Source organism: Desmodus rotundus, chromosome 12 (genome assembly GCF_022682495.2).
Source record: "Desmodus rotundus isolate HL8 chromosome 12, HLdesRot8A.1, whole genome shotgun sequence".
Taxonomy (NCBI): Eukaryota; Metazoa; Chordata; class Mammalia; order Chiroptera; family Phyllostomidae; genus Desmodus; species Desmodus rotundus.
Window position 1 is genome coordinate 47,919,558 of NC_071398.1, and position 15,644 is coordinate 47,935,201.

A 15,644-nucleotide genomic window follows, 5' to 3' on the forward strand; every position below is an offset into this window, starting at 1 on the left:
ACTATAAAGGACACATGGACAAAATCAAGGGGAAGGGTGGAGGTGGGGGAGGGAGGGGGGTTTGGCTGGGGTTGGGTGGAGGGATGGAGAGAAAAGGCACACAACTGTAATTGAATAACAATAAAAAATTAAAATTAAATATATATATATAATCCTAATAAAAAAACCTACACCAAAATAAAAAGAAATACAATACTCAACAATCGATATGCCTGTGTCTCTTCCTTCATTTTAAAGTGTATGTTCCTAAAAAGTAATGTCTTTGCAGTAGATTTGTGTGTATGTATTATCATACTTTCTCAATATTAGAAAATACATTAGAGTGTTAGAGGGTCATGAAGACCTTACAAAATGATGCAGATTATCTCCTAGGTCAAAATCATGTGTAATTCTTTTCAGTGTAACTCTATCCATGTTAGATGACAGTGAGAAAGCTGCTGGTGTCTCTTTGCAAAATGTGCCTCTTTTTTTCTTCAGCAATCCTTGACATTCAAAGACGTGTCTGTAGACTTCTCTTGGGAGGAGTGGGATTGCCTGGACCCTGCTCAGCGGAAATTGTACTCTGATGTGATGTTGGAGAACTACAGCAACCTGGTCTCCCTGGGTGAGGCAGACTTCCTTCAGAGTTCCCGCTCCACCCACAAGATTTGTTCCCTTTCTTTAACATCTTTTGGGGTCTCTAGTGTGTTTGATAGACTTTGAGTTTCATGCTCACAGGGAAGAACTTGGAGGTTATCTTGTGTAGAAAATAAAGGTTTTGGAATGATAGTTCTTAGGACCTCATTGTCCAAAAATTTTCATGTTCTTAGAAAAATTAAGGTACTGTGCACAAATAGTTTGTAGAACATGATCGTGTAGAGTATATTAATTTTCCTGCCTTCTTTTTACCTGAGCACAATATGGATTGGAAATGGGGAACCTTTAAAAACTAATAATATTTATTTTGAACACAGGGCTTGTTGTTTCTAAGCCTGCACTGGTCACCTTTTTGGAGCAAATGAAGCAGCGCTGGGATGCTTGCAGAAAAAAGTCACTATCTGGCCCACAAGGTACGTGGGAATGGAGATACCGATATCATAGGTGAGAAACCCAAAGGTCACAGAGGAAGCCAGACCTTAAAGTTTGGTTTGGGAAACTGTGCTTCAGTGCAAAGGATTTCGCAAAGGCCAGGTTTATTTCTGTTGCAGTCACAAAGGGCCAGGTGGTCTCCAACACTGTCCCAGGGTCCTACATGCTTGCAGAATTCTGTTTTTACTCCAGTGGCCGCTGTCATCCTAATAGCATTCGTTGTCAAACTCCTCCCCTTGGATTCTGGGTGCCACCATGGCTGGCTCCACTTGCATTGATGTGAGGACCTGGGAAATTCTGTGCTTGTTACTGATAAATTGTACTAAGCTTTTTTTTTTTTTCCTTTTTTTTTTTTGTGCCATGAATGGAGATCATGAAGGAAGTGGGTGAGATCCTGGAATTTGTCACATAAATCCTGGGAACCCCGGGGGCAGTAGTCATGTTTTCTAACTTATAATTTCTAACCCTGTGGGGGTTTCAAAGAAGACCCTACAAATTTCAGACTCAGTGATTTTCTCATAGCACAATGCACTTCCACAATTTGAGACATTGTACTTATGTATTTCACTTCAAAATATCTTATGATAATACATTTGCCATAGTTTTTTGATCCGTTCATTTACTGATGGGCACTTAGCTTATTTCCAGCATTTGCCTATTGTAAATGGTGCTGCTGTGAACATTGGAGTATGTAGGTTCTTTTGAGTTGGTGTTTCAGGGTTAGGGTAGAAGGAGCTCCTACCCTTTTGACAGCACGGATGGATCTATACAGCGTTATGCTAAGTGAAATAAGCCAGGAGGTGAAAGACCAATACCATATGATCTCCCCTATAAGGGGCAACTAGTGAACAAAACAAAGAAGCAAGCGAAATATAACACGAAACATTGAAATAAAGAAGAAACTGAGAGCAACCAAAAGAGAGGTCTGTAGGGATAATGGGGAAAAAAGGGGCAAGACTTCTGAAGAACATGTATGAAGGACACATGGACAAAAGGAAATGGTGTGGGATCAAGGGGGTGAGGTGGGGTGGGGAGACTGATGGGACAAAAATGGAGTCAAATGCACTTGAACAACAAAAATAAATGTGGAAAGAAATTGTCCTTTTGCTTTTCCTGGGCCACTGAGTGAGAGGTATAGGGCATGCAGAGGACAGATCCAGCTTGTTTCAGAGATTTAGCATGTTTTGCCACAAAGGCAAGATCGCTGGATCACTTCTGGACAAGGAAGATGCCTGGGTTCTGGGCCTGGGCCCTGGTTGGGGACATGAAGTGGCAAACCATCCATGTTTCTGTATTTTAATCTATTTTTATATTTGAGTATTGTGTTCTATAGATTCCTATTTTCTGTTTGCTTATTTTTATGTTTTCTCTGTTTTCATTTTCATTTTGGTCATTCACAGATGTAGTCACATTAAGTAGTTGTCTTATTTTCCTATGTTTCTATTTCCACGTGGTTATTTTCATTTCTTTGTCAAGTTGAAGGTGAATTTAAATTAATATATTTCAATACTGGGAGTGTTGGTTTGTAGATACATTTCAATTTTTTGGGATTTCACCTTGGTTTTCTGTTTCCTGTCTTGATATATGTGTTAAGGTTCAGAATTGTAAACAACTAGGCTTTATGAACTTGCTTTTTCTCCAAGTTAAGGGAAAAAGAAATAACAATCACCCCTAGTTTAAACTCTAATTTTGTAAACACAAGGGGTTGTGCCTTTGTTTTTGTGTGTGTGTAAGTTTCAAGATTAATAGAGTGTCTGTTTCCTTTTAAAAGCCCATGATATTTTTTTATGCTTGATATTGGTCTTCAGTCCAGTGGTTTCTGTGGTGTTTCCACTATTACCCTACTTTTTAGTGTGCACTTTAATGTTTGCACCGTGTGGTATACTGGTGGAAGCACCCTGTGTCCTGCAAAACAGGAACCTGAATTCTGAAGATGCGGGAAAACAGTGAGATCATCGAACACACTGGACCCTCTATCTGTCTAGAAGACAACTGGGAATGAGGAGTTTTCTTGTAGAATTGCTGTTTTGTCCCAGGGGACGTGAGCATAGTGGTTGCCAAGTGTGAGTGACTGTTGTTCCTGTTTCATGTGACTTTTGCACATTATACCACACTTGGTCCAGCTGCAAACATTTAAAGTTTATTGACGTTCTCAAGCATGTGATTTGTTTAAAAATCCCTGTAAGTTCAATGTACATTGACCTGCATGTCATACCTGTGAACCTTTATTTTATGTCTTTCAGGTGTGTCATCTGCAGACAACCAGGACTTCTTGCAAAGGTCAAGCGTGGAAGATTTATTCTTTAGAGCAACACTGGTAAGATATGAGAGGTGTGCCTTTGATACTGATAAGGACGTGTGTGACAGTAAAGAAAGGTTGTTTAAGTGGAGAGACCTAACTTTGGAAAATTATTCATGATAAAATCATTTTTATCTAAAGACATGAAAAATAGTACAAATTTGGGGAAACTTCCACTTTAGTCAGGTACATTTGTAGATCACTTGCTTCCATGTAGGAAAACTGAGAACATTATTGTAAGTGTATGTATTCTTGTAAAGCAGAGTTGGCACAGGCAATGCCTGTGGGCCAAACCTGGCCCTCCGCCTTATTTCATCTGGCCCAGCACCTTGTTTCTTCCAGGCAACAGGACTGAGCTCCTTTCCCCTAGTGGAAGAGTAGTTACACTAATACAGTCCTAAAATAACATTCAGACTATGGAAGGCATCTGTGAGGTTGACATGGCCCCTGGTGATAATAGTTTGACACCCCTGTTCTGAAGACAGTCTGGAAAATCTGGGAAATCTCATAATTGTGGTGTGGGTAATCATTTGAATTGTTTAAAATGTAGAGTAGGAGTAAATTTTCAGTCAACAGTTTGTAAAATGTATTGATTTACTATGGATGTATAAAGGATCCTGTGAACCAAAGAGTTGCAGGTTCAAATCTCTGTCAGGGCACATGTCTTGGTTGCCGGCCAGGTCCCCAGTATGGGCCATGCTAAGGGCAGCAACACATTGATGTTTCTCTGACTCTCTTCCTCCCTCCCTCCCCACTCTCTAAAAATAACTTTAACAACTGAAACTATAAAAAAAAACATGCAAAAGAAAATCAAAATAAGCAAACAACTAGATCAGGAACAAAATCACAGCAATGAAGATCATATGGAGGGTGATGAGCTGGGTGGAGGTGAGGGGAGAATGGGGGAGAAGATACAGGGAACAGGAAGCATAAGTGGTGGGTACAAAATAGGGGCCATTTAGTAGAGTATAAGAAATGGAGAGGTCATAGAATTACTTGTATGCCCCATGCACATGAACTTCGTTGTGGAATTACAGAGCAGGGTGATTGCAGGGTGGAAGGGGATAAAAGGAGGAAACAAATAGGACAATTGTAATAGCATAATCAATAAAACATACTTAAACAAGTGAGCCTGTGAAAAATGTGGTAACACAGGCCCCTTCCACAACTCCTGAATCAGAATCTGCATTTTAACAAAACTATATTTCTTGTTGCCTGAGTGAAACCTGAAGAAGTTACTTACACTTACAACTCACCATGCCTTTTGTAGCTTAGAAGTATACACAGCTGATTCTGAATGAAACAAATACAAAACTCAACAATCCATATGCCTCTGTCGGTTCATTCATTTTAAAGTATATTTTCCTGAAAAGTGATGTCTGTGCAGTGGATTTGTGAGCATGTATTATCCTCCTTTTGCAGTATTAGAAAATACAGTGGAGTGTAAGAGGGTCATAATGACCTTAGGAAATGATACAGGATATCTCCAAGGTCAAACCCACTTCTAACACTTTTCATGTTAGATGACTGTGAGAACTCTGCTGGTGTCTCCTTCGGAAATGTGCCTCCTTTTTTCCCCCGCAGCCATCCTTAACTTTCAAGGACGAGTCTGTAGACTTCTCTTGGGAGGAGTGGGATTGCTTGGACCAAGCTCAGCAGAAATTGTACTCAGATGTGATGTTGGAGAACTACAGCAACCTGGTCTCCCTGGGTGAGGATGACTTCCCTCAGAGTTCCTGCTCGACCCACAGAATATTGTTTATTTAACATCTTCTGGGGACTTGATTTTGTATGGCAGACTCAGACTCATGCTCACAAGGGAGAACTTGGTGGTGATCTCGTGTGGAAAACAAGTGCTTCAAGAATTATGGTCCCTAGCATCTTATTGTCTGAAAAATTTACATATTGTTAGAACAATTAAGGTGCTATCAGGAAACAGCATTTTAGAAAATGAACTTCTAGAAAATTTAAATTTTCCTGCACTGTTCCTCCCTGACCACCACATTTATTCGAAATGGGGAATCTTCAAAAACTAATAATATTTATTTTGTACACAGGTCTTGTTTCTAAGTCAGTCCTGGTCTCCTTCTTGGAGCAAATGAAGGATCGCCGGGATGTTTGCAGAAGAAAGTCAGTATCTGCCCCCCCAGGTAGGTGGGAATGGAGATGCAGATGTCACAGGTGAGAAACCCAAAGGTCTCAGAGGAAGCAAGAAGTTCAAGTTTGTTTGGGAAGCTGTGCTTCAGTGCAAAGGATTTTGCAAAGCCCAGATTTATTTCTGTTGCTGTCATACAGGGCCAGCTGGTCTCCAACAGTGTCTCAGTGTCCTACATGCCTTCAGAATTCTGTTTTTACTCCAGTGGCCTCTGTCATCCCATTAGCATTTGGTGTCAAACTCCTCCCCTTAGACTCTGGCGGCCACCATGGTCTGGCTCCTCTTGCATTGATTCAAGGACCTGGGAAAATCTGCTTGTTACTCATTAATTGTACCTTAAGCTTTTTTTGTTTTGTTTTGTTTTTGTGCCATGGATGGGGTTCATGAAGGAAGTGGTTGAGATCCAGGAATTTGTCACAGAAATCCCAGGAACCTGGGGGGCGGTATTCATGTTTTCTGACTTATAATTTTTAACCCAATGGGGACTTCAAAGAAGACCCTAAAAGGATGGACTCAGTGATTTTCTCATAACACAATGGACCTCCACAACATGAGACATTTTACTTCTCTGTATCACTTTGGAATGCCTTATGCTTGTGAATGTAGCATAGTTGTTTGATCCATTCATTTACTGATGGGAACTTAGGTTGTTTCCAGCATTTGCCTATTCTCTTGATTACTTGAAAGAGATTCATATTTCTTACTGTCAAGACTGTCACTACTGAGAAGATGGTGGCGGGATAGGTGCGAGCAGAGTCCACTTCCCCTCAACACCAGTGAAATACCCAGCTGATCTGAGCAGCAGAGCGAACAGCCAACAGTATTCCAGCATATATGAAGATCAGAGACCAAAGATAGACGACACTGAAAGATCTGATGGTGAGACAACAAAACCTGGAGTGCTGAAAAGACCAGAGTTAGACCGTGTTACACCCATAAACATCAGCTCAAGACCAGTGAGCACAGGAGATTAAGGAGACAGTACCACTGAATCCCTTTGGCATTCTACCATAGAAGTTCATACCATAAACCCAGGGAGTCAGAATACATCAATCTAAGAACAAAGGCTAACAAGAAGAGTCTCACAAACAATGGGAAGACAAAGAAAAAATCCCCAAATGAAAGGAAGGGAGGAAGCCTCAGAAAGAATGCTAACTGAAAATGAGGCAAGTCAACTATCAGATACTGAGTTCAAAGCAATGGCTATCAGGAAGCTCACTGAGCTCTCTGAGCTCACAGAGAAGTACCAGAAACTACAGGGAAACTACAAGGAACTCACTGCAAACTATATCAACATGAAAAATGAAATAGAAACTATCAACAAGGGCCAAGAGGAAATGAGGAATGCAATTTCTGAATTGAAGAAAACAGTGGAAGGAATGAAAAGCAGACTTGATGAAGCAGAAGATCAGATCAGCAAGCTGGAGGACAAAGTAGAAAAAACACCCAGAAAGAGCAAGAAAAGGAAAAGAGGCTCAGAAAGAATGAAGAGGTGATAAGGGACAATATAAACGTAAAAATATCCATATAATAGGAATACCAGAAGGAGAAGAAGAGCAAGGGATAGAAAACCTGTTTGAAAAAGTAGTGATGAAAAATATCCTTAATCTGATGACAGAGAAAGTCACCCAAAACCAGGAAACACAGAGAGTCCCAACCAAGAGGAACCCAAAGAGACCCACTGCAAGACACATCATAATTAAAATGGCAATTCTCCAAGATAAAGAGAGGATCTTAAAGGCAGCAAGGGAGAAAAAGGAAGTAACATACAAGGGAGCCCCAATAAGGTTAGCAACTGACTTCTCAATGGAAACGCTCCAAGTCAGAAGAGAATGGCAAAAAATATTCCAATAATGAGAACCAGAGGCCTGCAACCAAAACTACTTTACCCAGCAAGGCTCTCAATCAAGACAGAAGGTCAAATAAAGAGTTTCCCAGACAAAAGAAGTCTAAAAGAATACACTTCCTGCAAACCAGCTCTGCAAGAGATGCTAAAGGGACTGCTTTAAGGAAAGGAAGGAAAAGAGAAAGACAGAGGAACACAGGTAGGAAAAAATGGCAATGAATAAATACCTATCGATAATAACCTTAAACGTAAATGGATTAAATGCACCATTCAAAAGACATAGAATAGCCGAATGGATAAGAAAACATGACCCACACATATGCTGCCTACAAGAGACCCATCTCAGGACAAAAGACTTACACAGACTGAAAGTGAAGGGCGGAAAACAAATTTTCCAAGCACACAGACAGGAAAGAAAAGTAGGGGTAGCAATACTCATATCAGACAAAATAGACTTCCAAAGAAGGGCCATGAAGAGAGACCCAGAAGGTCACTTCATAGTACTCAAAGGAAGAATCCACCAAAAAGACATAAACATTGTAAATATATATGAACCCAACATAGGAGCACCCAAATACATAAAGAAAATCTTGGAGGACTTCAAGAAAGATATTGACAGCAACACAATGATAGTAGGGGACTTTAACACCCCACTATCAAAAATGGACAGGTCTTCCAAACAAAATATCAACAAGGATATTGTGTCACTTAATAATACCCTAGAGGAAATGGACTTAACTGATATCTATAGAGCTTTTCATCCCAAAGAAGAAAAATGCATATTCTTTTCAGGTGTACATGGAAGTTTTTCAAAGATAGACCACATGATAGGACACAAAGCAAGCCTCAACAAATTCAAGAAAATTGAAATCATATCACATTTTCTCTGACCACAAGGGACTGAAACTATAAGCCAACCCCAAAGGAAAAAACCCAAAACACTCAAAATCATGGAGACTGAATGGCATGCTATTAAACAATCCATGGGTCAGGAACGAGATTAGGGAAGAAATCAAAAACTTTCTGGAAACAAATGAAAATGAACTCACAACAACCCAAAACCTATGGGACACAGCAAAGGCAGTCCTGAGAGGGAAGTTCATAGCATTGCAGGCCTACCTTAAAAAGATAGAAACATTTCTAAGGAACAACCTAACATTACGCCTACAAGAACTGAAGGAACAAAAACAAACACAGCCCAGAGCAAGCAGAAGGAAGGAGATAACCAAGATCAGAGCAGAGTTCAATGACATAGAGACTAAAAGCACAACTCTAAGTATCAATGAATCCAGGAGCTGGTTCTTTGAAAAGATAAACAAAATCGACAAGCCTTTAAGTAGGCTCATCAAGAAAAAAAGGGAAACTGCAAAAACAGAAATCAGGAAAAAAATCCCATTTGATATAGCAACAAGAAAAATCAAGTACCTAGGAATAAACCTAAGCAATGAGGTAAAAGACCTGTACTCAGAAAACTACACAACATTGAAGAAAGAAATTAAGGAAGACACAAACAAATGGAAGCATGTACCATGCTCATGGATTGGAAGAATTAACATCATCAAAATCGCCATACTACCCAAAGCAATTTATAGATTCAATGCAATCCCTATTAGAGTACCCATGACGTATTTCACAGATATACAACAAACATTTCAGAAATTTATATGGGACCATAAACGACCCCGAATAGCTGCAGCAATTTTGAGGAAGAAGAACAAAGCAGGAGGGATCACAATACCTGATATCAAACTGTATTACAAGGCCACTGTAATCAAAACAGCCTGGTACTGGCATAAAAACAGGCACATAGACCAATGGAACAGGACAGAGAGCCCAGAAATAAACTCAAGTCTTTACGGTCAATTAAGATTTGACAAAGGAGGCAGGAGCATAAAATGGAGCAAAAACAGCCTCTTCAACAGGTGGTGTTGGGAGATCTGGACAGCTACGTGCAAAAAAATGAAACTCAATCACCAACTTACGCCACACACAAAAATAAACTCAAGATGGATAAAAGACTTAAATATAAGTTGTAACACCATAAAAGTCCTCGAGGAAAACATTGGCAGGAAAATCTCAGACATTCCACGCAGCAACATCCTCACAGACATGTCCCCTTAAGCAACGGACATAAAGGAAAGAATAAACAAATGGGACCTCATAAAAATAAAAAGCTTCTGCAAGGCTAAAGAAAACAGCACCAAATTACAAAGAGAACCAACAGTATGGGAAAACATATTTGCCAATGATAACTCAGACAAGGGCCTGATCTCCAAAATATATAAAGAACTCACACGACTGCACTCCAGGAAGACAAACAACCCAATTAAAAAATGGGCAAAGGACTTGAACAGACACTTCTCCAAGGAAGACATACAGAGGGCCCAGAGACATATGAAAAGATGCTCAGCATCACTAGCCATCAGAGAGATGCAAATTAAAACCACAATGAGGTACCATCTCACACCAGTCAGAGTTGCCAGCATAAACAAATCCACAAACAAATGTTGAAGAGGATGCGGAGAAACGGGAACCCTAGTGCACTGTTGATGGGAATGCAGACTGGTGAGGCCACTGTGGAAAACAATATGGAATTTCCTCAGAAAACTAAAAATGGAACTTCCCTTTGACCCAGCAATTCCACTGCTGGGATTATACCCTAAGAACCCTGAAACACCAATCCAAAAGAGCCTGTGCACCCCAATGTTCATAGCAGCACAATTTACAATAGCCAAGTACTGGAAGCAACCTAAGTGCCCATCAGCAAACGAGTGGATCCAAAAACTATGGTATATTTACAGAATGGAATTCTACGCAGCAGAGAGAAAGAAGGAGCTTATACCCTTTGCAACAGCATGGATGAAACTGGAGAGCATTATGCTAAGCGAAATAAGCCAGGTGGTGAGGGACAAATACCATATGATCTCACCTTTAACTGGAACATAATAAATAGTGGGGAAAAAAAAGGAAACAAAATATAACCAGAGACATTGAAGTTAAGAACAATCTAACAATGGACCAGGGGGAGTGGTGAGGGGTCACTGAGGACAGTGGATTATAAGAACTACTATAAAGGACACATGGACAAAACCATGGGGGAGGGTGGAGGTGGGGGAGGGAGGCTGGTTTGGCTGGGGTGGGGTGGAGGGATGGGGATAAAAGGCACACAACTGTAATTGAATAACAATAAAAAAAAAGAACATCTTCAAAAAAAAAAAAAACAACATAGCTAAAGGCATTCCTGCTCATGCAGATTTATTTTACGAGTATAATTAAAGTGGTAATAACAGTGCATCTTTTAAACACAATGAGAACACGCTTTGCCACATTAGGGATTCCACTGTTTTCAGTTCAGGAAGCAATATTGTCAAAACTTCGTTTTTGAAAAAACCAATAGGTTAAGTTGAAAATAAAAAGAAAACCAGCCAAAGGGTAACTTTTGGAAAAAAAATTAAAACTAAAAAAAAGAAGAAACTGAGAGCAACCAGAAGGGAGGTTTGGTGGGGATAATGGGGGGAAAGGGGCAAGACTTCTGTGGAACATATATAAAGGACACATGGACAAAACCAAATGGGGTGGGATCAAGGGGGTGAGTTCCAATAGCTGGGTTGGGTGAACTGATGGGAGGAAAATGGAGTCAACTGTACTTGAACAACAACAAAAAATGTGGAAAGAAAATGTCGTTTTGCTTTTCCTGGGTTACTGAGTGAGACGTATAGGGCATGCAGAGGACAGATACAGCCCATTTCAGAGATTTAGCATGTTTTCCCTTAAAGCCAAGATTGCTGGATCACTTCTGGATCAAGAAACATGCCTGGGTTCTGGGCCTGGCCCCTGATTGGGGATATGAAGTGGCAACACATTGATGTTTCTGTATTTTAATGTATTTTTACATTTGAGTATTGTGTTGTATAGCTTCCTATTTTCTGTTGGCTTATTTTATTTTTTTAACTACATTGATGGTTTTATTTCTGTTGTGTATTATGCTAACTGCCTATACAAGTAAACATCTTTTCTTATCACCTGTTCACAATTCATACCTATGGTGATGATACAATGGAGCCTTTTAGTTACTTATTCAACAAATATTGGTTGGCTTTCCTTATTTTTATGTTTTCTCTGTTTTCATTTTCATTTTGGTCATTCACAGATGTAGTGATATTAAGTAGTTGTCTTATTTTCCTATGTTTCTATTTTCAGGTGGTTATTTTCATTTCTTTATCAAGTTGAGGTGAATTTAAATTAATATATATTTCAATACCGGGAGTGTCGGTTTGTAGATACATTTCAGTTTTTGTGATTTGACCTTGGTTTTCTGTTTCCTGTCTTGATATATGTGTTAAGGTTCAGAATTGTAAACAACTAGGCTTTATGAAATTGCTTTTTCTCCAAGTTAAGAGAAAGAGAAATAACAATCACCCCTAGTTTAAACTCTAATTTTGTAAACACAGGGGGTTGTGGGTGTGTTTTTTTCTGTGTTTAAGTTTCAAGATTAATACAGTGTCTGTTTCTTTTTAAAAGCCCATGATATTTTTTTATGCTTGATATTGGTCTTCAGTCCATTGGTTTCTGTGGTCTTTCCCCTATTAGCCTTCTTTTTAGTGTGCACTTTAATGTGTGCACCACGTGCTGTTCTGGTGTGATCATTCTGTGTCCTGCAAAACAGGAACCTGAATTCTGAAGATGCAGGAAATCAGTGAGATCGTCGAAGACACTGGACCCTCTGTTTGTCTAGAAGACAACTGGGAATGGGGAGTTTTCTTGTACAATTGCTGTTGTGTGCCAGGGGACGTGAGCACAGTGGTTGCGAAGCGTTAGGAACTGTTGTTCCTGTTTTGTGTGATTTTTGCAGATAATACCACACCTGGTCCTGCTGGAAGTATATGAAGTTTATTGATGTTCTCAAGCATGTGATTTGTTTAAAACTTCCTTGTAAGTTCAATGTACATTGACCTGCATGGCATACCTGTGAACCTTTATTTTGTGTCTTTCAGCTGTGTCACCTGCAGACAACCAGGACTTCTTGCCAAGGTCAAGCATGGAAGATTTATTCTTTAGAGCAACACTGGTAAGATATGAGAGGTGTGCCTTTGATACTGATAAGGAAGTGTGTTACAGTAAAGAAAGGATGTTTAAATGGAGAGACCTAACTTTGGAAAATTATTCATGATAAAATCATTTTTATCTAAAGACATGTAAAATAGTACATATTGGGGAAACTTCCACTTTAGTCAGTTACATTTGCAGATCATTGGTTCCATGTAGGAAGACTGAAACAGTATTTTTTTTAATTAATTAATTAATTAATTAATTTTTTATTTAGTTACAATAGCCTGCATTTTCTCCCCATCCCTCCACCCCATCCCAGCCAGTCTCACAACCCTCCCCCACCTCTACTCTCCCCACCATTTTGTCCTTGTGTCCTTTATTCTAGCTCTTGTAGACCCCTCTCCCCACTGTCCCCTCCCCACTCCCCTGTGGGTCTTGTTACATTGTTCTTAATTTCAATGACTCTGGTTATATTTTGTTTGCTCTGCATACAATATTCTAAGTGTAGGTATTCTTCTAAAGCACATGTCAAAAACCATGCCTGTGGGCCAATTCTGGCCCTCCACCTTGTATTATCTGGCTCTGCATCTTACTTCTACCTGGCAACAGTTGCATGTTCCTTTCCCCTAGGTAAGGAGTAGTTACATTTATACAGCCCTAAAATTACTTTCAGGCCATGGAAGGCAACTACAACACTGATGTGTTGATCCAGTAAAAATGCGCCTGACACCCCTGTTGTAAACGCAGTCTGGAAAGTCTAGGAAATCTCATAATTTGTGCTGTGGGTAATCCTTTGAAATATTTAAAATGTAGAGTAGGAGTGAATTTTCATTCAATAATTTGTAAAATGTATTGATTTCCTATGCATTTATATGGTTAAATGTGATTAATTTGACAATTAGGAAATACTATACGCTATTATAAAAAATATTTTCTTGCAGTGTATACTATTTTCATGAACTTGGGAGTGAGTTCTAATACAACAACCATGGTGTAATAGGGATGACAGAATTGTTATTTGGGAGCAAGTGTACATGTTTAATGAAATTATGGATGTCACTGACGGCCTTTCTGTGTTCAATGATTACTAGAGTGCATGTGATGAGGACAGAAGTAGTCAATGCAAGGAACATTGGAAGAATTTTACCCACGTGTCAAATCCTAATGTACATCACAAGAGTCAGCTTCCAGACAGCCAGTACAAAGGTGGAAAAGTCTTTGACCAAATGTCAAATCACAGTGCTCATCACGTTTATCCTATTGTGGAGAAGACAATCCAGCAAAGTAAGAATATCAAATGTTTAAAGCAATCTTCAAATAGCACTGAAGCAATGAATATTACTTTCAGCGAGAAAGTTTACAAATATTTAACATGCAGAAAATTCTTCAATCAAATATCCAACCTAAACACACTTGACAAAAAATATCCCGGGAAAGAACACAGATGTAAAGAGTATGGTAAATCAGGTCATTGGTTTTCAGGTGTAACTCTACATAAAAAAGGTTATCCTGGACAGAATCCTGATATTTGTGATGAATGTGGAAAAGCATTTTGGATTACCTCAGCCCTTCCTAATCATCACAAAATCCACACTGGAGACAAGCCTGACAAATGTAGAGAATGTGCTAAAGCTTTTACCCAGTCCTCAAATTTCAGAGATAATCAGAAAATTCATACAAGAGAGAAATTTTTCAAAGGTAGTGAAGGTGGCAGTGCCTTTACAGAGTCCTATAATCTTGCCCAGCATCACAATATTCCTACTTGTGAACAGCCTTATATGTGCCGAGAATGTGGGAAAGCATTTAGGTGGTCCTCACAACTAACACGACATCAGATAATTCATACTGGCGAGAATCCTTTTAGTTGTACTCAATGTGACAAAGCATTTACACACTCCTCAACCCTTACTTGCCATCAGAGAGTTCATACTGGAGAGAAGCCTTATGAATGTACAGGTTGTGGGAAAGCATTTACAAAGTCCTCAACCCTTATTGGTCATCAGCAAATTCATACTGGAGAGAAGCCTTATGAATGCACACAATGTGGGAAAGCATTTACACATTCCTCAAACCTTAGTCAACATCAGAAAATTCATACTGGAGAGAAGCCTTATGAATGTACACAATGTGGCAAAGCATTTACAAAGTCCTCAAACCTTACTCAACATCAGAAAATTCATACTGGAGAGAAGCCTTATGAATGCACACAATGTGGCAAAGCATTTACACTGTCCTCAAACCTTACTCGTCATAGGAAAATTCATACTGGAGAGAAGCCTTATGAATGTACACAATGTGGCAAAGCATTTACAAAGTCCTCAAACCTTACTCAACATCAGAAAATTCATACTGGAGAGAAGCCTTATGAATGCACACAATGTGGGAAAGCATTTACACATTCCTCAAACCTTAGTCAACATCAGAAAATTCATACTGGAGAGAAGCCTTATGAATGTACACAATGTGGCAAAGCATTTACATATTCCTCATACCTTACTCGTCATCAGCAAATTCATACTGGAGAGAAGCCTTATGAATGTACACAATGTGGGAAAGCATTCACACATTCCTCAAACCTTAGTCAACATCAGAAAATTCATACTGGAAAGAAGCCTTATGAATGTACACAATGTGGCAAAGCATTTACAAAGTCCTCAAACCTTACTCAACATCAGAAAATTCATACTGGAGAGAAGCCTTATGAATGTACACAATGTGGCAAAGCATTTACACAGTCCTCAAACCTTACTCAACATCAGAAAATTCATACTGGAGAGAAGCCTTATGAATGTACACAATGTGGCAAAGCATTTACACAGTCCTCAAACCTTATTCATCATCAGCAAATTCATACTGGAGAAAAGCCTTATGAATGTACACAATGTGGGAAAGCTTTTAGGTCCGCCTCAAACCTTACTCAGCCTCAGAATCTTCATACTGGGATAAAGCCTTATAAATGTAAAATATGTACTGACGCCTTCAACCAGGCCTGTAAACTTTCTTCCCATCAGAAAATTCATATTGGAGGCAAACCTTGCTAGTTTTGAGTATGGGATAAGGCCCTTTTACACTCCTCAAACCTTTCTGAACTTCCAATAATTCACACTCAGGAATACCCTACTTCTATACCCTACAAGGTAAAGGCTTTAAACAGTCCTCAATGAACATTCACCATAAAATATCTTTATACTGTAGAGAAGCCTTTTAAATGTATTCGATGGGATATA

The 15,644-nt window shown here is 39.4% G+C and overlaps 1 protein-coding gene and 1 pseudogene across 1 annotated transcript; both read left to right on the forward strand.

The window, feature by feature from the left end:
• Window positions 1-15,644, forward strand: part of LOC128779749 (zinc finger protein 708-like) — a 35,004-nt pseudogene that overhangs the window by 15,768 nt on the left and 3,592 nt on the right.
• LOC139440415 (KRAB domain-containing protein 5-like) lies at window positions 1,442-12,426 on the forward strand. The gene is made up of 5 exons (XM_071219936.1): window positions 1,442-1,454; window positions 3,312-3,385; window positions 4,952-5,078; window positions 5,425-5,548; window positions 12,363-12,426. Exons 1-5 carry the CDS (start codon window positions 1,442-1,444, stop codon window positions 12,424-12,426), a joined length of 402 nt encoding a protein of 133 aa, XP_071076037.1.